Below are 25872 nucleotides of genomic sequence, written 5' to 3'. Positions count from 1 at the left end.
AAAAGCGCGTGATGCCCCTCCTTCTGGGGAGCTCACCTCTTTTCCTGATTCTGACAAATTCAAATACATTATAAAAAATAAAATTCATCCAGCTAAAGTATTTACTAACAAACTCCTGAGGTAAAGATATTCTTGTAATATTCAATCACGGTGGATTGCTTGATTTGAGGTATGTCATAAGAGGAAAAACTCAAGAGGGGGGGAAAAAAAAAAAAAAAAAAAACACCCCAAAAATCAGAAGACAACAAATAGCAACACTTTTCTTTTTCTAAATAAAAATCTTCAAGTTCTGTTATGAGCGCCTGTCAGTTGATTTTGGCTGAACGTCGTGATTGTGTTTAGCGTTTAGAGTATTCGGTCTATGTCTGTGTACGTTTATGGTAAATATATCTGAACATGTGTAGACAGCCAAGACCGACAGGAGAAAAATGAGGTACTGGTTGTGCAACAGTTTGATTTTCAAAACATCCATGACTGCTTTGTTCTGGCCTGGAGCAGGCTGGAGCCTGGGCAGCGGGTGAAGGCTGTGTCCAGGCTACGGAGAGCTGCTGGCGGAGGGCTCCACTGAGCTGGGGCCCTTAGAAGAAGAGGAAGAGGAGGGGCTGTGGCTGGGAAAGCTGAAGACCGCGCTGGGTGCCATGGGATGCACATTCGCTGCAGCAGATGCACTCACTGGTGTTGCTGCTGACTTCTGAGCAAAGAGCGTTCCTGAGAATGAGAAATGCGCAGAAACAGATCAGGTGATCCGGAGTCAAACTACAGTACTCACTGCTAGAAATGAAGGTTCTGGTCAGGTTCATTTTTCATTTATCAAGGTAAAAAAACTGTTAATGTTCCCTCAAAGGTACGACAGTGGTTTTAAGGTCTGACTGTGAACCTTAAAGAAGTTTTTCCAGGTGAAAAATACGTATTTTTACTTTTTCAGAACCGAACGTTTTAAAATAAAACAAAAAGCCGAGAGGCGAGACGGGGTGTGTGGAGTCAGTACAGCTTAGAAAACATCATTTCAGTGGATTATTGTCCAGTTATGTTTCCTGACTAAAGGTACTGAGATGTAGCCCTTGAGGGACCCACCCCAGTGATAAGAGGGGTCCAGCCCCGGTGACAGCTTTGCATCTTTATTTTAATATTTTATATTAAGTTTATAGGAGATCAATAATCAATTATACTGAACGATGATCAAGAATCTTTTTCTACCTTTCATGTTCTAACAAAAACATATTAGTCAAGATAAGCTAAACTGGGCTTGGGATGTACACAAAAAATATATACATTTTTCTGTGTCATTAGACAGGAGTAATTCTGAATTATTACATGCATTTCCATAATGCTCAGGGGTCTGAAGAGTATTTTGAAACTTAAGAGTTTTTCTGGTGTAATACGTGCAGTTATTTATTATCATAACAGGACAAATAAGTAAGTATAAATAAAAATGTAAAAATAAATCTCTACATTTCAAGGACACTTTTACCAGGCTTTTATTTTCAACATTCAATAAGAAACACTTTGAAAATCATTTGCTCTCCATTATGCCAAAACTTGAAGGTAGCTATTTAACTGCCCTGCTGGTTAGTGCAGTTGTAAATGAATGGCTAGACTTCATCTGAGTTTAGGCCAGGGGTCTCAAACTCCCAGCCAGACAGTTTCTCATAGCCCCTAACATACAGTTACCACGGTGATGTGCGGATAGCTTCAGTACTGATCAACTGTACGTTTCTTTACAAAGACAGCGCTATTAGTCCTGTTTGACTGAACGTTGCGTAGTGCAGTACGTGAAACACTGAATAAACCTCATTTGAGTTTTTGATGAATGGTTTTAAACGTGGCATTATTAGTGAATTGCGTCAAAATATCATGATGTGTATTGTGCATCATTTAAACGCCTTTGAGCGTTGTGGAATGATATCTTTGAAATTTTGCTGACCCTGACTTGGAAATATGTGATGTGTACCTGAGTAGAGGACACCATTGACCTCCACAGATACGCTGATGCTGGCAGCTCCAGAGGAGGAGATGCTCATGGCCAGGTCGTGCTTGTCTTCTGTTAAAATACAAAAACAAAGGAGTCACAAACAGAGCATTGAAGGGTCTGATTCTTTCTCTCATTGTCTCCCATCATCTCACCCTAATCCCTGATCAGAGCCCTACACACAGACCCGAACTCTCCACACTACAATTCCAGGTTCTCCATTAAGATGGTACTGGCCCACCAACAGCTCTAAACAGTACAGATGATTCCTAATGCTACATGGCTAAGAAAACCACCTCCTGTTGTAGCTGGTACTGACCTCTTGGTGGCATGCTCAGTCTCAGGTTCATGGGCATCTGTGAAGCCATGGCCAGCAGATTGTGTTGGAAGGCCTGCTGCATCAGCCTCTGCTGCTCCTCAGCAAGGCGAGCCATCTTCCTCTCTGGACCCTCGGCACCGACGCCTGTCTCCAGCTTCTCCCGCAACTGCTCCAGAGTGGCTGCTCTGGCCAAACCGGCCACCTGCTGGGGCCCCAGAGCCAGTGCTAAGGAGGGGGCCCGTGCCGCCAGCAGAGAGGGGGAGGCATCTTCTGAAAGAAAGAAAATTTATCACTGCTTTTTGAGTGCAAGTAAATCTTTCCTCTTACACCAAACATAGTCAATCATCCAGGATGTTTGGTGTCTGCATCTTTAGTTTCACACTAAAGCTGCAAGGCTACTGCAGCTAATGTTCTCAAAATATATGCTAAGTAATATCAAACAGACCTACATATATTTTTAGACACTGTATGGCAAACTGCCATCCATAAACTTGGACAAAGGGATAGACAAAATACAGGATGTCTGCTGTTTTTGGCTATTTAGCTGTTGATATTTAGGTACAGTAACATTGTACACTGTGGCCAAATGTATGTGGATACCCCTTCTGATTAATTTCAGGTGTTTCAGCCACACCCACTGCTAACCCACACTAACAGGTGTATAAAATCAAGCATGCAGCCTTGCAGTCTCCATAGACAAACACTGACAGTATAGTTGGTCATACTGCAGAGCTCCTGATCTTAAATGGGACACTGTCTTTTTCTGTCTTTTTCATTTCTTGCTAAATCTGTATACACAGTATAAGTGCTTATACTGTGAAATGGAAGCATCCCAGAGCAACAACAGCTCAGCACAGAATTGACAAAGAGGTAGACAACGCAAATTCAGACCAGGACTGCCAATTACTGAAAATTGCATAGCCTCTGTGGTATCACTCACTACAGACTTCAAAATTGTCCAAGGGAGCAACAACAGCATAAGAACTGCATCAGGAGCTTCATAAAATGGGTTTCAATGGCTGAGCAGCTGCAAACAAGCCTAAAATCAGTATGCACAATGCCATGCGTCCACTGGAGCAGTGTAAAACACCACTACTCTGGAGAAGCGGAAACATGTTCTCTTGAGAGATAAACCACACTTCACTATCAATTCTGCGTTTGGCAAACGACATCAGTAAAGTTTGGTGGAGGAGGGATAATTGGCTGGGCTGTTTTTCAAGGTTTTGGGTTTAAAGTCCCCCCAGCTAAGGGAAACGTTGATTACAACATACAAAGACATTTTAGACAATTATATGCTTCCAACTTCATGGCAGCAGTTTAGGAAGAGCCTTTCCTGTTTCAGCATAGCTGAGCAAGGTCTTCAAGACATGGTTTGATGAGTTTGGTGTTTCCAGCGGTCTGAAAATAGCCCTGACCTCAACCTTTTCATCCGACACCAGTCTTGTCTGACCTTACAACTGCTCTTTTGACTGAAAAGGCACAAATTCCCACAGACACACTGCAAAAAAATAATAACAATAATAGCAGTAGTAGTAGTAGTAATAATAATAATAATAATAATAATAAAGTGTTCAGTTAAAGCATTAAGAACTTCAACCACTACATTATGCTCTCTCTTCATATATTAAATATTTGTGTTCACAGAATAGCCACGGCAGTTTGCGAGATCTGAAAGTTACTACAATTGTGTGAACACACTATAATTTGCAGTAAAACAGAGATTTGACTCCAGTCTCTTATCCATAATTACACTCATTCTCCCCCTGGATGTTTTGGAGATTTTAACACACTAGTAAGTATAACACATAAAGCACAGTATACTATCAAACCATTAACCACATCAGATGCTCCAGAGAACAACAAGAAAACCAAATTCTGAAACCCCTAAGCAAACATTTCTTCACTCATACAAGACTGCAGTTTCCAAAAAGTGCAGAAGGGGGCGCTGTTCTCCAATGTATAACCTGTGTTTATTTCCCACAGTAAAGTGAATACGCTCTACTGCACACACAGTGATGTGGGACTGTTATTTTAACTTCTTCTCATTTCTCTCTTATTCAAAAGGAGACCGTGCAGGCCTTTATACAACTACAGCGTGTAAGTTCAATGCTAATGTTAACTTTTTTGGAACGTGTTGTTGGCATCAAATTCAAAACGGGCATCTTTTCTCAAAAAACAATAAAATCTCAGTTTCAACATTTGATACGTTGTCTTTGTACTTTTGTCAATGAAATGTATGGTTTAAACGATTTACACATCCTTGCATTTTATTTTGTTTTTAAATTTTGCACAGCGTCCCAGCTTTTTTTTGAAAAGGGGTTGTAGACGATGCCACTAAAATATGTGAAACACTGAATAAAACCTCTGAAATATCTTTTACTGCATGGTTTATATTTAAATGCACACTGGGTACATCACTGTTAAGTTTGTAAAAGTGTTAGAACAAATGATTCCAGACTTCCGTAAATCATCCGTTTGTATAAAATGTGTGTCCCACTCACCGAGCCCCTTCTTGACGGATGGTCCTGGGGAGCCCTGCAGGCCGTTCAGCGCCCCCGCGGCTCCCGGCCCGGCGCCCAGTGCTGCCAGATGCATCTTGGGAGGTGATAGGATGTGTGATGCAGTGCTGGGGGAGGGGCTAAAGCGGAAAAGGCCGCTACTGCTGTAGCTGGGTCGGCGGCCCTCGCGCCGGTTGCTGTCGATGGCGGCCTGCAGCTCGTTGGGTGAGCTCAGCCCTTTCCGAGCGCATTCGTACGGGTACAGATACTTCATATACCTGAAACAGATACACAGGAGTCACCTTCAGCCAAATGACTCAGTAAAGCTGTATCATCTATTACAGGCGATGACTCAGTTGTTTGATTCACTGATCTTAATGATTCACTGTCTTAAAGGCCCGTTAGGGTAAACTGAATTTTACTATTTTATTTAATAACCATTTAAAATAAGAGGTTGATGAGGTCTGTGAACACTGTTAAAGTTTCAAAAAACTCTGTCGATACTCTTTATTTTGGTCATGTCACAAAAAAGAAAAACTTTTTATTGTTGTAAATATACAACAATATTACAGCACTTATACATATTACAACAGTTCAGGTGCACCCATTATACTGAAGTCCTAAGGAGCCTTTCAAACTGGACTGCTTTTAGAATGAGGAACAATACAGAGCAGCCAGTCCACATCAGTCTTAACCCCTTAAGTGGCCAGGGCCCAAACTTTTACACACTTCTATAACCTAAGAAGAGCTCAGCCAGTTTGCATTGAACTCCCAATAGTTACTAAATAATAAGCCTTAGTATGTAATAAGCCTGGGATTTTAAGGGGGTTACAGACGCAGTGAAAGAAAAACTCTATTTCTTATCTTTCAAGGAAAAACAGAGGTTAGAATAGTCATGTAAAGCTGACTGTCGCTGGTTTTGTCACATAAACCCACACAAACTTTATTAGTGGCAAAAATGCAAAACATGAAAAATGCAGGATGCACCTTTAAAGGTGACATGGTAAATAAATAATTGTCTCTACACTCCATTTTATCAGCTCCACTGACCATGCAGGAGCACTCTGTAGTTCTACCATTACAGACTGTAGTCCATCTCTTTCTCTGCATACTTTGCAACCCAGTTCCTCAGTGGTCAGGACCCCCACAGGACCACCACAGAGCAGGTATTATTTGGGTGGTGGGTCATTCTCAGCACTGCAGTGACACTAACAAGGTGGTGGTGTGTTAGCACGGGTAACAGAGTATGCAGAGAAACTATACTCTGTAATTGTACCAGGTTTAGATGGAGGCTTGAGTTTAAATCTTTACTGAAGGACTCAGTATTTAAACTCTAACACCCAAAGTAAAGAACATGTTACACAAATTAAATTAAGCGTATTTAGGAAAAGATTCAATGCAACTGGTCAGGATTTCATTTATATGATTATAATCATTAAAACATTTAAATTGGCTGATTCTGCACTTCTGATGTTTCATAAGCCACTGGATCCTTTTCATCTGCCAGCAATTGATTCGAATGATTCAGTATTCAGTCATGAAAGCTATTCGCTGTGGAACTGAACTCCCTCAATGCTCTTTTGTCACTTTTAGTAATGTTGGTATATTTTAAGAATGTTTATTTAAAAATAAATAAAAATCACAAATCAAACATTTAGCATGAATCGTAACTGACGATCTTTCACAAAAGTATTTTCATAATATCGGAGTCGTCAGGGAACTCATCTGAGCTTCCTCACAGCAGGGAAAGCTCGATTTTGATGCTCTTCTAAATGGAAGCCATGAAGGCGCGGGGCCATACTGGTAGTATTGATTAAGATATGATTAATATATGATCAGCTGTACAGCTTTACAGAATACCTGAGCAAGCTAAAAACTAAGAGACTAACCAGAACTCCAATCTGTGCTTTATGATCGTGGCTGTTTTTTTCCAACTCATAAATCACTCGCCATCTCGAGCAAGTAACAGAGGACACTGTCAATCAATACTGAGCTTTCATCATATCAGGGGAGCACAACTTAATGACAGAACAGAGGAGTAATAAAAACAAGAGAGGGAGAGAGGGAGAGAGGGAGAGAGGGAGAGAGAGGGAGAGAGAGGGAGAGCGAGCTCCTATATACTACAGTCGTGGTGAACTTTGACCGAAATTTCATCAATAAATCCATTCGATCAATAAGCTTCTCTAGTGGGAGCAGAATTTGATGTGAAGGGAGAGGAAGACAGAGTGAGACATAAGCTGAGAGGAAAATAGAAACATTTATGGAAAACAAGACATACAATATTTACATTTGGTAACACTTTATAATTATAAAATCTTTAATAAACCATTAACTGACCATTAATAGCTGTGAACAAACCATTAATACACACTTCTGTCACTGTCAGATAAACAGTAATTAGTAAATATGTAGTGTGTGTGTGTACGCGTGTGCATGTATACACACACACACACACACACACTACAAATTATTTACAGCTATTTATGGTCAGTTAATTTTGTGTTAAACTTCACATGCTATGAAGAAAATGAAAACCAGTTGCATTTAATATTTGTTTATTGGCTTCAGTGTGAGAGGTGATTGGTTTATGGCAGCTTGGTTGATTTTGTGATTTATCTTTACATTCTAGTTGCATGGGTCTCAAAGGGGAATTCCACCAATTTTTCAAATTTCTTAATAAATAGGTCACTTTGATGTAAACAAAGTCATTCAGAGTGGCTGGACGTTCACAGTGGCCCTCACAGAAACATACAATTTGGTTATGGATGCGCCGCCTGATGCCTCAGATATTTTTACGTAAGCTTTGAAAAGAGGGTTTGGCCAAAAACACAGCTTTTGCAAATGACTGACAGTGCATGCAGGACACCCCCTTAAATTTACTAATATTTTACAATCAACAGCATAATGTTTAAGACATATGGCATATGAATACATATGGCTGTATTTGCACCTCCAGTTTCCCATCAGCACCACTGTGATGAGTTTCTCCTAAAATGTACCGTTTTATAGCAAACCACTCTAAATGACTTTGCCTAGGTAAATTCTGAAAAGTTGGTGGAATTCTCCTTTAAAACAGATCCACTAACACTGCACAGATATTCCACTTAAAGCTCCACACAGACGTGGCCATTCGGCTGAACATGAGCTGCTTGTGTACTAAACATCCTTACAATACACAAATTATTATTATTATTATTATTATTATTATTATTATTATTATTACTACACATGCCTTATTTAATCTCTGTGGGCTTATTTGTGTAAACAAGCTGACATGGGTGTGTTATTTGTCTGCTCACTGTGTGCGGAGGGTGAAGGCTGCGCTGGTTATGGAGGTGGGGAGATTGAGGCCTTTGGTGATTTCTCTCCAGATCTTCTTGTTGATGACCTCCACCAGACCCCCCTTCTCCGTCACCAGCTTATACAGCATGTACAGATCCAGCACCTGCTTGGCCATGATGGGGATTCTGTTTACCGGAGTTCCTGCAAACACATCCGCACATCACGCATGAATGTCGCATCGCACATCAACACACTCAACACTCAGGCATGTGTGGATCTTCTGCAGTTTCACTCAAAAGAGGCCCCGAATATTCTGTAATAACTCTCAAAGCAATCTGAACCAAACAAAGTGCAAAGAGCTCAGTATATGGAGCTTCGACCAAGCCGGGATGCCCCTGCATCGGAGCAACAAGGTAGGCGCCGAACAGCCATCGCAATGTTTCACCTCCGTTTGCAACTTCCAGGTGCAGACCCCCCCGGTACCCCTTCATGCGTCTGGCAGAAAACAGAGATCACTTCCATCATGGCATGTAATGCAGTCGATTACACATGCGTCAAGTTATGTAGCGTATTTTTTTGTTCAGGCTGCTTCATCCTAACGGGAGGTACAACAGAATATTCAGGGCCTCTTTCGACTGAATCTCCCTGTAGAAGGTCCAGCTCGATGTTTAGGTCTCAAATGCAAAATGAACCATACCGATGAAGATATGATGCTATATAACATGATAATTCAGTCACATCCTCTATAAACACATCCCTTACAAAGTTTTGACTGAGTTCTCTTTAATATTCTTTCAAAACGCGTGTAATCATCATGTTCATCCCCTTGCGGACGGAGTCGAAGTACAACCTGTAGTTACAAAGTATTCTTCCACACACTTTGTGCAATTACACATTTTCACCAGAAAGGTCTCCAAATCTCAGGACTTACATAGTGTAGGTTTTAGGGCATTGTAGCGTATTTGTTTTTGTTTTTTTCCCTTTCCTCCTGGTTTTCCGATAAAAGATTGTCAAAAACAGAATCAGTCTTGTGTATTAATGGGTGAAAGCGTCTCAGACAGTAAATTCTTGCTAAATCAACCCAATGAAGCATTTAGTTTATATATTTGAGTTAATTTCTGATTATTTCCATGCACCAGTACCTTATATCTAAATGATTTAATTACTCTTTCACTGACAAATCTTATGCGTGTAAAAAATCTCTCAGAAATGACCAAGAATTGAATTTATTCAGCCCTACAAGTTCCTACAATTGAGCTTCGAGACCAGCGTTAGGCCCAGGGCCTGACCTATATATCAAACAGCTGATGTTGGTCATTTTGATGACAGGGCAATAACTGTCAACTTTTTTTGGTCTGAGGAATTCACATCTCCTGATAATGAGACAAAACCTTAGACAGACGGAACCCAATAAGAGCCGCATCTTCTTTAGGTAGAAATCAATAACTACAATACAAAATAAAGTAAAAATACAGCTAATATTACCAAAAAGACTGGCTTAAAGTTGTTAGTGGCAGCAAAACGTTCCTATCACTCTGGCGTTAGTAAGTACGTCTATAAGCTTCAAAAGGCACAGGTGGACCAAGAGCAGAAAACATTAGCCTGCTTTAGCCAAACAGGCTTGACCTGGAAAACAGGCCTTTCGCAAACACAAAAGCACCAGCAGCCAACAGACTTTTGATAACGATGCATTAATCTTGTCAACAGCTTATGGAGGGGTTAGGACTGGGTCAGGATGGAGGTTCTGTGGGCACCGAGCCAAAGGTGCCGTCTGCTTACACCATATATACTCACCAGTAAACCAATAGGATTTTGTACTTAATAATGCACTATATATATATATATATATATATATATATATATATATGAGATTCTCACATTTAACCATGAGTAGTGCTGTGTATGAAAATGCAACACAAAAAACTTTTTTTTTTTTTTGACCCTTAAACGTGGTTTTAACCAGGCGTGGCAATAAAACTCTCCTCCACTCATCAAGCTAGCTAGACAAGCTAGTAAACAAAACATATTAAGGTGTTCTACAAATGTAAATCACAATCAATTACAATTGATTACTTGTATTTTTAGCTTTCATGCTGCTGTAAGAATAATACATTCATACTAATACATATAATAAATTCATAATATCAAATTTCAAAGTATTGTGATGTTGGTTTTTTCCATTTGCATATTTGGAACATCACGATACTTTTCTGACACACAATATGTACCATTATATGCAGTTTTCCTGAGGTTTCTTAGAAGTGCCATATTTAAAAATATTACAAAAAACTATAAATACAGTCATTTTTGTTCAATGTTTCACAAACTCTGCTGCACTAAATACAATGCAACTGGATTAGACAGGTTAAAAATGTGATGAAACATGCAGTTGTTCAGTGTTTAAGTATTGTACAATATTAAACAATATTAAACAAGAAAAAATATCAGGTAAGTTACTAAATAACAACTGTGAATCAGTCTGCACGACCTTAACGAAGGCCAAGTCGCGGTTTGAGCAGGATGTGACCAGGGCTGAGAAAGTATTTACTGAAGAGATTTCGGTGACTATTGACTTCTAGTGTTAAGATTAGCCTCTTGGTTCCAGCGCCACAGAAAATACATTTAGAAACTAAAACCTGGTGTTTTAAAAAAAACAAACTATTTTTTTATATAAGGCCTTTCAACAGTCCTGTGATTTGCTAATAGCATTAGCCTTAGCCATGTTAACTAGCCTCAGGGGTCATGACTATATTTGGACTTATCTGTTAAAGTCCATAATGGGGCAAACATTTATTGTTAGGGTCATACTTATTACAAAAAATGAGGAATATACCTGTAGTAAATTTACACCGTGACTACAACATCAGTGAATATTTATGTACAGCTAAGCGCTTTGGTTGCTATGTGTTAGCTAGGCTAGTCTTGCTAACTGCCACAGTAGCCAGAGCACAGCGTCTAAACTGGACTATTTATTCATGTATTATTTTATTTATTAAACGTTTATTTGATACAGAGAGATACAGAAACATAGAAGCTTGCTGAGGACATTTGTAGCGCTATGCTAATTTGCAACTTTTACCTCAGAACGGTGTTCAGTAAAGATTCCCTCAGTGGGTTCGAAAAAAATTAGAAAATCTAAAAGGAATTTTATCCTGGACTAGGGGAAAAGTGTGACACCCCCACCTTGGCCCCACGAACCCCCCGGATTACACGAGGATTGAGCGGGTTCACTAATCTGCACAGCGAAGCCGCTACATTGAGCGTTATTTGAAGGACCTGCTAAAGCTAAATCCACACGCGCCCCTCTCTGTGCTTTGAAGGCTCGTGGAGCGAGACCGCGGAGGCAATGCTGGGACCAATCCCACCCCCTCAGACCAGCAGACACCAGAGCCATTAATGACTCTCAAACAGCAACATGATCATCCGGGAAGATTAGCCTCGATCTAACGTCTTAACTTGGCCACATCTCTGGGCAGATTGGCTTTAATTAGACCAGGAGATGTGGCCACATGCTCGCATGGACGTACAGTGGAGCGAACACACTCCGAGCTAGAGGTCACCGTTTTTACAATGAGTGACTAGGACAGTCATTTCAAACTTTTAGGGTGTCCACAACCTTCATTCTCTTAAATAACCTCTGTTACTTCAGAGAGACTTTGCTGACCAGTTCAATGTCCTGTACAGAGCTCAGACGTGGAGGAATACGTTGACAATTCCTGTTCTTGAGTCCTGTCCCCAACGTAATGTTCCTAAACATTTCCGTTTTTAAAAATTCAACATAATTAAACAAGATGTAAGCAAAGTCGTTCAGAGTGGTTTGAGAGTTCACTGTGATGGTGATAGGAACCAGACGTCCACCTCTAAAAGCTCCCTCACAAAAAGTTGTTACATGGTTAGATATATATGCTTCCTGATCTCCGACACATTGTTTTATGACAGTTTTGTGATAAAATTTTGGCTTAAAATGTATTTTAATCCATTCATGGCAGGGTGGCACATGCAGGGTGTTGTGTGGCAAAATAGTCCCCAAAGAAACTTATTTTTTCAGATTTGACCATCATCAACATTACACATAAATGAAATGGCTATATTTGTGTTGTAGACATGGGGACTCCTGGTTCCCATCAGCACCACTGTAAGGAAAGGAGTCTCTACAATGAACCACCTCACATCAAATCACTCTGAATGACACCTCCGCATTTAACCATCCATGAAGTGAAACACCACATACACACACTAGGGGGCAGTCAGCACACTTGCCCGGAGCGGTGGGCAGCCCTATGCAGGGCGCCCAGGGAGCAATTGGGGGTTAGGTGTCTTGCTCAAGGACACCTCAGTCATGGACTGTTGGCACTGGGGATCGAACTGACAACCTTCCGGTCACAAGGCCAGTTCCCTAACCTCCAGCCCACGACTGCCCCCGTTGTATTGAACTAACAGGCCACCGTATCACATCAAAACCAATACATTTAGTGAATCCCTTAAAAAAATACCTGTAAGTCCACACAGAAAGTTACACATTGTCAAGAGAGTTAGAAAACTGCCCATTTAAACACACACAGGCATGTTAACCGACTAAACGGCTTCTCGCTTCTGTTCCTCTAAGCAGCTTGGAGTGCTGGTTCTTTCTATCACTCCTGTCCAAAAAACAAGAAAAAAAATGTCGAATTTGAACATGACAGCTGTTCTTTTACATTGTGAGAATTTTTCCTGGTTAACAGTAAATATGCTCCAATAGAAATGCTCCAAAATGACCTGGAATAAAATATATTCACATCAACTTTCATTATAAGTAAAGAACAGTTTTATCCTTTCCTGTAACGTCACCATTTTGGGGGTATGTGTTTTTCTTTGGACAGCAACAAAAATGAAAAAATGCCAAAGAGAAAAAAAAAAGAACATTTTTTATGCCACACTCATTTTAAAAATATAAAAACACTAAACTTTAAGACATTTTCACGCCATGACAAGGATCAAGAGTTTGTGTTTTCTTGGTGTAAAACAGTTGGGAAAAATACAGCAGAGCCACATTTTTTAATCTGCAAATAGAAAATCTACTGGTTTTGCACAACATGCTGCACGAAATCCAATTAAACAATCCAATCCAATTATTCAGTCCAATCAATTAAGCTCTCTTTTTAATTAAATGTCCAAGTGGTCAGTGTTCTTTAGGTACTGACAATATCCACAATATGCCCAGAAAACCCCCTGGACAAATGACATGCTTTTTCCTAATGTAATTGTTTCGGCAGACACTGTCATTTTTAACCATTTTTGGTAGCTGAACTGTATTATTTATAATGTGTGTGTGTGTGTGTGTGTGTGTGTGTGTGTGTGTGTGTGTGTGTGTGCATATATATATATAATTAACTTGGTATATGATACAAGTCGCATGCCAAAAGTTTGGGTGTCCCAGTCATGTTTCCCTTACATGTTTTGCAAGTGGGGAAAAAAAAGTTAACATCCTATACAGAGAACACACTTCCATACATTCGAACGCACGGTTACAGTTCACTCGTTAAATTTAACATATTAGCCTGTGATAATATAATATAATCTAATTTTTTCCAGTTTTGGACTAAATTTGAAAATGCCTGCTGTCCTTTACACTGTGTGCTCATTTCATGAAGAATGGACCAACAGAAATGACTCAAAATGACTCTGAAAAAAGTCCCACTGGTTTGTGCTGAAAGTAAAACGTGTGTTTTTTCCTTCTCCTGTAAAGTTACCATTTTGGAGATACGAGGTTTTGTGTTGACAACAGTGATTTGTTTGCTTCACTGTGCTGAAACGCCATATTTAAGCTCTCTGTAGAGGATGTGATACTTATTCTCACTCGACGAAGCGCAAGTTGACCAGAGGAGTTCACAATTTTACACACAGCTGTAATGACATACAGTCCACCCCTACACAGATCTCTCTGTAGTAATGTCCTATTAAGCTAAGTTTAATGTCAACGTTTGATTAATAATCTATAAAAGGTTAGAATCATAATTAATTATCAGAATTTATGCAGCAAAACGAGAGGAAACCTCGTTCTCCATCCGAAGCTTCCCGGAAACCAGTCAAATTTAACCATCATTACAGCCAGAATGACCACACACACACACAACAGCCGTTCCAGTTCCAGCCAGTCTGTGTTTGTGTAGGTCTATAGACGTCTCTCTATACATACCCCTCTTTATAAAGCCCTCTATAGACGCTGCTGTCCAGCCTATTGTCTGAGGATCATATACAGCCACTGTCCCTCCCTCACGCCTGTACCAGTGACATCATATCACCAGAGCCGTTTGGTGGGGTGGCGCGTGTCGCCTCAACATCTGATCACTTCCAGAACACACTGTTTGCGAACGTGAGCCGAGTCCGGCACTTTAATGCAGCTCTGCCCATCAAACCCGCATCAAACAATTAGCACGGCCGCAGGGGTCAGAGGTCAGGCCCGGGGTTATTGACGTGTGAATTAAAGTGCCGGTCAGCAGGAAGCTGTATTCATACGCACACATATCCCACCACACACACACACACAAAGACCACCATGGACAAAGCACATGCCACACTAAGCGCTGTGGCCACCAATATAGTCATGAAGCAGGGCTGCACAATATGAGCAACACAGCACAAACTGCTGGACATTTCAGAAAAACTGCACAATTACATAAACACCGGTCACCGCGGTGCAAAACAGAACACCACAATTACTACAGCTACTTAAATAGAACAGAACTGCCAGCACATATTTTGGGTACTGAGAGGCTGAAGGAGGACACAGTGGGTGTGTCCCAATTCAGGGGCTGCAGACCACGTCCTTGGCTGTGTAGACCCCTGAAGACTAACCTGAAGTGAGATGGTCTGCTCTGCGGCAGATTTCCTGTTTGCGCCACAGCACTGCTGTGAAACGCCACTCCTGCCAAGTTCCTTTAAAGTTCTTTAAAGATGGAACCAGAAAATGAGATTTTAGTCATTTCAATTTTTCAATTACTACAGCTGGAGATCCCGTCGCAGTCTTAGGAATCTCTCTGTCGGCTTCTTGGTCCCTAAAATAAAATGAAACGTTAGCGTACGTTTTGCTTCAGACCACACTGGTTGTTATAACATTGGTATCGCTGTCTATTCGACTCAGTTTAAACATAATACTGACACAAAAGTGTCTCCTCAGCTGCTGCTCGCTCCTCTGTTGATGCTGGCATGTTCTCGAATCCTCGCCGGCACGCAATGAACCTCAGGATATGTTGGCTGGCGAATGATCCACCCGCTGGATCCTTCGTTATGATGGAAAAGAAGGACACATCTCTTGGCCGCATATAAATGGGACAGCCTAGTCGCGCAGCTGTGACACAATCGGCCATGAAATGCAGCCTCTGATGGACACAGCCGCTGAATTGGGACAGAGCCGCTGAATTGGGACACAGCTAGTGCGTCACTGAGGCGAAGCTCTGCTCTTATGAAGCATCGAAAGCAACTTGACTGCTAAAGGTGCTCCCACATGGAAAATGTACAACCTGCTTCAGTCTGTAAGCAGTCGGAATTCCCTCAACCGCTTTTTCATTGTTTGCAGTCGGACTATATCTTTATTTTCCTACAAAAAAACGAATAAATATGTATTTAATTCCACCAAAATGTCTGTATAATTCCATCACTGAGGTGTAAAAGTCATTCAGAGCGATTTGAAGTAAAATTATTGAGTGCAGAGAAACGTAACAGCTGGGGTGTCTTTACAGCGGTGGTGATAGAAACCAGAGGTCACCATGTTTACAACACACATATGGCCTTTTTACTTATGATGCAAACTGACCAGCGAACCTACTGCTGAGCGTTTATATGTAATGTTGATGGCGTAACAGTTTTAAATCTGAAGTTTCTTTGAGGATTTTGAGGATATTTTGCCTTGCAGTGTCCAGCATGTACCTCTCCCCCCTGAATACATTTAAAAAATAAATTTTTTAAACCAAAACCTGATATCAAAACTATCGTAAAACAATGTCTCAGACACCCGGCAGCGTATTCATAACTATTTAGTGTAAGAACTTTCTGTGAGGGAGCTCTGAGAGCCTTTAAACTCCTCACTGTGGCTCTGTACGTGTGGTAGCTTGACTCTGTTACTGCAGTGATGTGGTTATCATGGAAATATTTCTCAATAATGCAAAAAATACAATTAATTGTGCTGCCCTATACAATCTGCATGACAGAAGTGGATAATATGGCAAAAATATAATATCACGATATTTGCTGGTGTAGGAGGCGCACGACTGGAACCAGAAACAGAATCAGCCCATTTTCACTTCTCACACATGCTTACATTGTATATCATCAACCGAGGAGCAAGAAGTCGCTGTCTTTTCTCTGTAAATTCAAATATGTGAGAGAATCGCTGCATATTGACGAGTACAGCAGAGGTCAAACATTCAGAGAAAGCAGTGGACGTGTCCCAGAGCGGTGAAGGAGACGCTGCTATAGTCCTCAGTGATCTCGGTACTCAGCAGGACCTGCTAACGTCCACCATAAACACAGCAACTCTAAAAGTTTGAGAAGACCCTGAAATGAATCTGCCCGCTGTGGTTCTGACTGAGGGACAGGAGCTAAAGGCTAATGGGCCAGTGTTGGCTAATGGGCCTCCAGTTCCGCTCTGAGGCCCTTTCTGATTGGCCGCAAGCTCAGATGTCCCATCATGCCGTTCTGTAGCTTATCCCCCCCTTGGGACAGACCGATCAGGAGTGGAGAGATTAATGGCAGCAGGGGTCAAAGGTCGTGCTGGTGGGAAGCCCTGAGGCTGGGGCCCCCGGAGAGAGAGAGAGAGAGAGAGAGAGAGAGGGAGGGAACCCTAGAACCTAGAGGTGGGGGGCAGCAACAGAGAAAGAGAAAGCAAAGATGAAGGAGAGAAAGAGGAAAGAAGAAGGAAGAGAGAAAAGGAGAAAGAAAAGATAATAAAAAAGAGACAGACACATAAATGGGTGAAAGTCTGGTGTGTGTGTGTGTGTGTGTGTGTGAGAGTATGAGTGTGTAGATGAGTGTGTGTGAGAGAGAGTGTGTGTGTGATTGAGTAGGTGAGAATGTGTGTGTGTGTGTGTGTGTGAGTGAGTAGGTGAGAGTGTGTGTGTGTGTGTGTGTGTGTGTGTGTGTGTGTGTGAGTAGGTGAGAGTGTGTGTGTGTGTGTGTGTGTGTGTGTGTGTGTGTGTGTGTGTGTGAGAGAGTGTGTATGAGTGAGTGTGAGTGAGGGTGTGTGTGAGGGTGTGTGTGTGTGTGTGAGTGAGTAGGTGAGAGTATGTGTGTGTGTGTGTGTGTGTGTGTGTGTGTGTGTGTGAGTGAGTAGGTGAGAGTATGTGTGTGTGTGTGTGTGTGTGTGAGAGAGTGTGTGTGTGTGTGTGTGTGTGTGAGTGAGTAGGTGAGAGTGTGTGTGTGTGTGTGTGTGTGTGAGGGGGTGTGTGTGGGTGTGTGTGGGTGTGTGTGGGTGTGTGTGTGTGGGGGGGGGCTTCACCAACTTGTGTCTGCTTTACATGCCAAACGTTCACACTGAACATTCATAGCCACACATTTGTTATAAAGTGAGGTTTTAACAGCGTTTATAGTGACTATTCCGGGCAGAGCGCGGCTCAGACGAGGCTGCAGACAGGAGCTGGACGTGAGGGATAATCTCCCATTGGCCAAAACAATGACCAAGATAGAGAAGAGCAGTAAATTAAAATGAGACTCGCGCTCCCCGACTCTTGGCCCAATTTTAGCACTCAGCTGCTCACATGTGAAGCATCTATAATAAATCAGGGGGCCGTCTCCGACGCCAGTGCGGTAAATTAAATATCGCTGATTTCACATTACTGACATTCCTTAAATTATTAAAGGGCCACGAGTGACTGCCTGGCGGCTGATGGGGTGACCTGGGGAATTAATGTTTCAGTGAACATGCATGGCTGCCACTGTGGTGTGATATTTCACCAGGCAATGCTGCCCTTCTTCACCAAAAAGACGAAGAAACATGAACAGAAGGAAGACTTGCTGGGCGGAGGACACTGAGAGGTGGAGAGCATTAAAGGGCGCATATCCCAGTTTTCACTGTAATTTTTTTCCCTTTGAGGATTAATCATGGCATTTGTGTGATCCTACGTAATAAAGAAATGCGTAATTCATTTTTTACATTTTCATTTTCCAACCCCTTTTATATCTAGACTGATATATGTAAATGAGCTCTGTTCTCATTGGATGTCCTGTATTGTAAATCATTCAAAAAGCAATCCAGGCTAAAACACTCTTTATAACACACACAGCAATGTAGGCTGAAAAACCAACACATCTGCATATACCCAGATGTAAAGATGTGTTATTTTTTGTGACATCACAACAGGCTGTTTTTGCACTTTAGACTGACTGACTGACTGACTGACTGACTGACTGACTGACTGACTGACTGACTGACTGACTGACTGACTGACTGACTGACTGACTGACTGACTGACTGACTGACTGACTGACTGACTGACTGACTGACTCACTCACTCACTCACTCACTCACTCACTCACTCACTCACTCACTCACTCACTCACTCACATATATATATATATATATATATCATTGCTGTCGGAAGAAAACCTCTATCTCTATTTTTGGCATTTTTCAGTTTTTGACATCATTTGAAAGTATCTGTTACTCTTTACATTGTTTGTAAATTTTATGATGAATAGCCTAAAAGAAATGACCCAAAATGACATGGGAAATATTCTGGTTCCATTGACTTACATTGAAAGTAAAGTAGGTTTTTTTCTTCTCCTGTGAAGTTACTATTTTGGAGATACAAGGTTTTGTTCCGACAGCAGCGATATGTATGTATGTATGTATGTATGTATGTATATGTTTATTTACACACACAACCACATTAGACAGACACAGTTTGAGGCGAGCCTGCAGTTTGCACAATGCTAATGCTAACCGTTAGTCTAAAACATTCCATTGCATTAGCTACGTTAGCCTTGTAGCTCCGGCACAAAAACAAACGAGCTAAAATCGGACACGACTTAGTAACCACACCTCTAGCTGTAATGGCTGAGAGGCGTCTGTCACTCCAGCGTTATCATCCTGGGAAAATCACAGGACAAGGAATCCCCCTCCAGCGCCTCTGATAAACTGAACGAGCCTCCTGCTCCCTCTTCATTTAAAACCCTCTTCACTGACAGGTCCCTACTCACAGCCGCTGTGCGCAACACAGGGGTGGAGAACTGGACTTTATTATCTTACTCATTTTTAAGCGTCTAATTTAATTAATAAGAAGTAATTCACAGCAGATTGATGTGAAAAAAAACACTGTTCTAGAGAAACTTACCATTTTACTTACCAGAGAAACCAATTTACTTACCATTTACTTTTTACCTGTACCTGTCTAGAAAAACCAGCACAGACCAGCACGCCTGGTCACCAGCAAACCCAGCGTGTGACCAGCTAAACCAGCATGAAACCAACCCAAGACCAGTAAGACCAGCATGGACTTTGTGCTGTTTTCTTCAGCAGGGTAATGTCTACATACAGACAGAAGGACATCATGTACCGGAAGACGGTCGAAATTTTGGGTTAAAGGGGAAATTCTGTGACTTTTGTGTCACCAAGTTATTCATTTAAGCTATGAAAGCAGAATTTTTCACCTCACACGCGTTTCATTCGGGTGTTGGGGGTTTTCTTAGTGGGATTTCCCTTCAGTAAGGGCAGTAGGCTAAAGGCCCCCTGGGGGTCTGCACCTCAGGCTGCTCGCTCCTATTCTTATGGCCTTGATTACATCAACCCTTTCAGAGCCGCCCTCACACTGGAGAGACCAGATATGATGCGATTTGAGAATCTGTACACATTTCTGAACCAATCATTGATCAGAACGACTGTGCAGTCATTCTAACAAAGCTTTCCTGGCTGGCTTGTCTTCTTCTTCTGGACATCCTGAAACATTTGGACAGGTCTAGGCTGAGTTTGCAAGAAATCATATTTGAAAAATCATATTTGACATGATTCTCCACTTTACCCAAATGTAGCCAATTAGCCAAGCAGTCAGAAGTCGGTCTTGGCATCAGTTTTGCATATTGCACTGCCACTTGTTTATACACCCGGGCATATTGCACAACTATTAACATGTCATTGTTTACAGTGTTCAGTCATGTGGTTCATTCACTGGAGGGGACATGTGCCACTGCAATGTCATCTGAATAAAACGTACGCAATTTTCCTTCTTCCTTTCCTTTTTGTACTGCACATTAGATTTTAAGGTCGTTTCAGTATATTTTATAATATATGTTCACTTGTTCTACTTATGCATCTGTAAAATAGAGTTCAGTAAAATTTTTTTGGCCATAATTCCAAAAGGTATGTTTGGCGCACAGCCAACGCTGCGCATCACCAAAAGAACACCCCACCTACAGCGAAGCATGGTGGAGGCAGCATTATGCTTTGGGGCTGCAGCTGGAACTGGGGATTTAGTGGAGGGAATTACGAACTGTCGATTTTGGCTCAAAACCTTCAGGCCTCTGCTAAAAAGCTGAAGATGAAGAGGAATTTCACCCTTCAGCACGACAATGACCCAAAGCACAAACCTCCAAATCAACAAAAGAATGGTTTCGCCAGATCATCAAAGTTTTGGAATGGCCCAGCCCAGATCCCAGATCTGAATCCCAACGAAAATCCCTGGGTAGACCTAAAGAGGGCTGTACACAGGAGATGCCCTCGCAATCCGACACATTTGTTGCGCTTTTGCAAGGAACAGCGGGCAAAAACTGCCTGTTCAAGATGTGCCACGCTGACCAACTCCTACCCAAAAAGACTGAATCCTGTCTTAGAGCCGTGCTGTTCATATTCATACAACCAGGTTATTTTAGTTTCACCCTAGAAGATTTCAGTTTGTTTTCAATGTAATTGTGCAGATTACGGATCACATTGAAGGTGGAAATAAATCTGAAATGATTAATCTAGGTTTGATTGTTTACATGACGAAAACCTGGCATTTTAACATTGGTGTGTACTTTTCATATCCACTGTATGTATCCATCTATCTACATATTTACACCCCTCTCTCTCTCTCTCTCTCTCTCTCTCTCTCTCTCTCTCTCTCTCATGAGCCAATAAGCATGCTTATTTAAAACCCCTACACTGTTGATTAGCTCTTCATATTACCTTCTGTCTACATGTTAACGTTGCCGCTTCCCGATTAATCTGCGATCCGTTGTAGTCACTTCACACTAACGTCGGCTCTAAACTACACCCACTTTCAGTTTGCAGTTTAAAAGAACTATAGTATTAACATATTAGATTAAAATATCAAATTTATTATAATATTCAAATTAAAAATATTTAAACATATTATTTAAATTATTTCAAATATTATAACATTATATATTAAAAACAATGTTGTGTGTATCAGTACCAAACTCAAGGTAGGAGAATTGGCCTTCGGCCTACATAAAAGCTCCTCTACAGTGGTGGTGATGGGAACCAGGGCTCACCTTGTCTACAACTCAAATAACGCCATTTTTCACTATTCAAACCCACCAGTGAACCTGCATTTGTCTTCAGAGTTTTATATGTAATGCTGGTGAAGGTAAAACCACAATAAACAGGGACTATTTCACCTTACAAGCCCCTGCATGGGTCTCTCCACCACAAATAACTTTTAGGCCAAAATCGTCTTTCAAAACTATTGATGAAGCATAAGACTTGGTACGACAGTTCTTGAAGAACACCAACTACTTGTTTTATTACAAAGTGAGTCTAATTAGCCTAAGTAATTGGATGTAATACAGTGTGGTTTGGACAACACTGAACAAAAATCTTTGCAGTTATAAGCTTTTACTATTATTTTTATTATAAAAATATTTTTACAAGTGACACTACATGTTCTATTTTGTCTATTCCAACTTATTGAATCTTGGGGAAAAAAATAATGTTGCAGATCATGTATCGTAAGAATTTTTCGAAGCATCATGATACAATATTTCTGCCCTTTTGCCCACCCAGGGAGCTTTTAGTGGCATTAAACTCTTCAGACGTCTGGTTCCTACCACCACCACTACTGTGAACAATTCTGGCCCCGGAAGGTTCTGTAGAACAGAGCATTTCATATCAAACCAGTCTGATTTACTTTCTTTACGTCTTAACCATTTAATCATGCAGTCAAATATACTTGATTAAACGCTTTCTAGCTCTGTATGACCAACTGTTGCCTATAACGAGGCAGTCGTGGGCTGGAGGTTAGGGATCTGGCCCTGTGACTGGAAGGTTGCTGGTTCGATCCCCTCGGCTGACAGCACATGACTGAGGTGTCCTTGAGCAAGACACCTAACCCCCAACTGCTCCCCGGGTGCTGTGGATAGGGCTGCACACCACTCCAGGCAAGTGTGCTCACTGCCCCCTAGTGTGTGTGTATTCACTAGTGTGTATGTGGTGTTTCTCTTCACGGATGGGTTAAATGCGGAGGTGGAATTTCCCCGTTTGTGGGATTAAAAAAGTATCACTTAACTTAAATATGGACGAAAGCATGTGACACAGCTAAAAACAGTGATATTAATAGACAGCATCGCGGCTATTTAACTAAACACGTCTTTGCTCTGGAGTAAATTTTGTAAAATAGCTGTTTTTCCACCAAACTGCTACTTCCAATTTGATGAAAGGAGCAAAAGAAGGAAGATCAAAAGCCGGAGGAGAACTGGGAGAAACCTGACTCTCGTCGTGGGTCAAAAGATGGGTCACCTGGACGGAGGAAGGGATGGGGGGGATAAGTGGGGGAAGCGAGGAGGAATGAAAAGAGTGGATGGTGTGAAAAGTGAGAAGGCCACTTTGACTGTAACCGGAGTGCGTGAACTCCCAGAGGACGGCTGGTCAAAGCTGATCGCAATCTAATCAACACCTCATCGAAACGAGAGCAGAGTGGGGGACTGCCTAAATCCCTGACACAGCATTCCGGATTAGGACGTGGGGGAGCTGGAAGGGGCTTTTGGGGCATGGGGGTGGGGGGGGGACTGATGCTTAACGCTTCTATGACTAATATACAGCTACAAAAATCTTTCAACTTGACATAATGCAATATTATCCAAGACAGCATCTTCAAAATTTCCAAAATTTCAACTTTCTTGGTTTATCGACTACATTTGGAACAATAGGAAAGTTTAGCATTTGTTTTTTGGCCAAACTATTACTTTAAATCTTACAAGGCAGTCATTGCAAACACTAATAAACACATCTTTTTGTTATTATTTCATATTATTTCTCAGTCGTAGCTCATTGAAACTCGCGAAAATAAAACAAAAATCATGATTAGATGATAAAGTACATCAATTAAAAAAGGGTTATCGTGAATTTTCCCATTGTTTTGCATAAAAACAACACTGTAAAATGTTAATATGCATATTAATCCAAAGACTGCAGACTGTTTTGGTGGAAAAGGGCTTTAACTACCTCGCCTAACGTCTAATGTAAGCCCAGTAAAGGTAACATTAGGCAACACATTAGAGAACAAAGCGTCTCATGGAAGAGACGAACATTTCATCATTGAGATGAAACAGTCATTCAGAGTGGTTTGATGTGAAATGGTTCACTGTAGAGAAACTTACTGACTCGTTTCTTTACAGTGGTGTTGATGGGAATCAGACGTCACCATGACTACAACACAAATATAGCCCTTTTATTTACTCTCCAAAACCACCAGCGAACCTGAGTTTTCATATGTGATGATGATTATAAAACGGTGTTAAATCAGAAAAATAAGCTTTGTTCAGGGACGAATTTGCCTGATAACACTCTCCATGTGTCCCTCCACCACGAATACATTACACAACAAACTCCTTCTCTTACCACTTCATGTAATAACTCAAGTAATAAGGGAGATTTTAGAGTCATTAAACTCTTTAAGATGTCTGCTCTCTATCCTAGACCATTTCCCATCATCCCACTCTGAATGGCTACATTTAATTAACCATTTAATTACGTGGACATTTAGAAAAATTGGTGGAATTACCCTTTGAATGCCGTACAGTAAAATGAAGGCCATCCAGCCAGATAAAAACGGGGTGTTAGATCTGTTTTAGATTGATATTAGCTATTCAAATTTGCCCCATTCAGATCCATAGTGACCAAAATGTGAACGTGGGTTAAAGGACAAGAAAGCAGAACAGCTGAAACGTAAAACAGTCACTAAATAAGAAAAGAAGAGTTTATCAAATCAAGCATTTTTATTTTAAGTCATGTATTTTATCTGTTCGCAGGGAAAAAAGCTCAGGAATGATTTCAGATGAGAAATCATAACAGAAATATGATAGATAGATAGATAGATAGATAGATAGATAGATAGATAGATAGATAGATAGATAGATAGATAGATAGATGGGTGGATAGATAGATAGATAGATAGATAGATAGATAGATAGATAGATAGATAGATAGATAGATAGATAGATAGATGGGTGGGTAGATAGATAGATAGATAGATAGATAGATAGATAGATAGATAGATAGATAGATAGATAGATAGATAGATAGATAGATAGATAGATAGATAGATAGATAGATAGTGTGAAAGTGTGGGTGAATTTTCAAATTCAGGTTTTTTTGCATTTGCATATATATATAAAAATGTATTTCTCACTGGAAGAGAAACATGATCTTTAAATCAGTCGATTAATCGAAATAAAACAAGCTCATAGATGAAGTGATTACAGAAATAAGTCCTAGTTTTATGTTAAACCAAGTCTGGTGTGAAAGCAGGTAATTGCCACCGCTGTAGATGCAACCTAATCCTGTCCTCTGTCACTATGACTACTGACCACAGGATGACGTCGGAAAAGGCTATTTAGAGGTTAAACACAACGCCTGGAGTGCCCTCTCTCTCTCTCTCTCTCTCTCTCTCTCTCTCATTGACTCTCCTTGGAAATCTCCTCCCCCCCATCTTTTCCTCACTCTTCTAACAGCTAACGGCCGTAATCGATGCGCCGTCAGATTGGCAGATAAAGCCGAGAGCTGAAGACTGGCTGATCAATACTGAGTGATCAGCTGCTGGGCAGAAGAGTTCACCGAAGCCAGAGCATCTTTATCCTCAGGCATTTCTGGGTCACGTCTGCTTCTAAAGGAATTTTGATCAAAATCAGATTTACAGTTTTCCCACCTCAACCCAAAAGTAGTGGATGAGCCAAGACGTGTTTGGTGTCTGAAGTTCGCTGCTTTAGCTTTTCACTGGTGCAGCGAGGCGAATGTAGATGACAAGAAACAAAAGCTGGCCTAGTAATTAGCACAGAGCTACTACAAGCCTAAAACCAAGCAAAAAAATTGCTGTATAAATCAACCACTGAGATGTAAACAAAGTCCAAGTGGTTTGATGTGAAATGCACCATTCTGGAGAAACTTACCAATTAAGATTTCTTTACAGTGGTGATGATAGGAACCAGATGTTGCGACGTCTCAAAGCAAATAAAGACAATTTATTTATTTTATTAACTATGCAAAACCACCAGTGAACCTACAGTTTTTATATGCAATCTTAACTGCAAAACTGCTAAATTTGGTAAAAAAAGCCCTGAATTGACTTAAAAACATACATTATTTTAGGCCAAAACTTCATCAAAACGATCATAAAGCAGAGCAGTTTGGTGTGAAATGCTCCGTTCTAGAGAAACGAACCAAGTCAGAATTGTCCACAGTGGTGGTGATAGGAACCAGACATCTACAGAGGTTAATGCCTCGATAAGCTTCCTCACAAACAGTTAATACAAATTAATACAAAATGAATACACAGCCTGATGCCTGGGACATTATTTTACGAAGGTTCAGACTTTTTTATTTTTTATATATTTTTTTGATA

General features: G+C 40.9%; 1 protein-coding gene across 1 annotated transcript in view; it reads right to left on the bottom strand.

The window, feature by feature from the left end:
• Positions 1 to 404: 404 nt before the first annotated feature.
• The window catches only part of LOC108439030 (AT-rich interactive domain-containing protein 3B-like), an 85437-nt gene continuing 59969 nt past the window's right edge, over positions 405 to 25872 (bottom strand). Inside the window, exons 5-9 of the mRNA XM_017717195.2 lie at positions 8086 to 8269; positions 4790 to 5064; positions 2289 to 2558; positions 1952 to 2041; positions 405 to 708 (exon numbers count right to left, since the gene is read on the bottom strand). Of these exons, the coding sequence (XP_017572684.2) occupies positions 536 to 708; positions 1952 to 2041; positions 2289 to 2558; positions 4790 to 5064; positions 8086 to 8269 (992 nt within the window). The 3' untranslated portion in view covers positions 405 to 535. The remainder of the gene's footprint in view (positions 709 to 1951; positions 2042 to 2288; positions 2559 to 4789; positions 5065 to 8085; positions 8270 to 25872) is intronic.

Source organism: Pygocentrus nattereri, chromosome 7 (genome assembly GCF_015220715.1).
Source record: "Pygocentrus nattereri isolate fPygNat1 chromosome 7, fPygNat1.pri, whole genome shotgun sequence".
Lineage (NCBI taxonomy): Eukaryota > Metazoa > Chordata > Actinopteri > Characiformes > Serrasalmidae > Pygocentrus > Pygocentrus nattereri.
The sequence above is the reverse complement of the archived record's forward strand: the minus strand, read 5'-3'. Positions and strand labels throughout refer to the sequence as shown.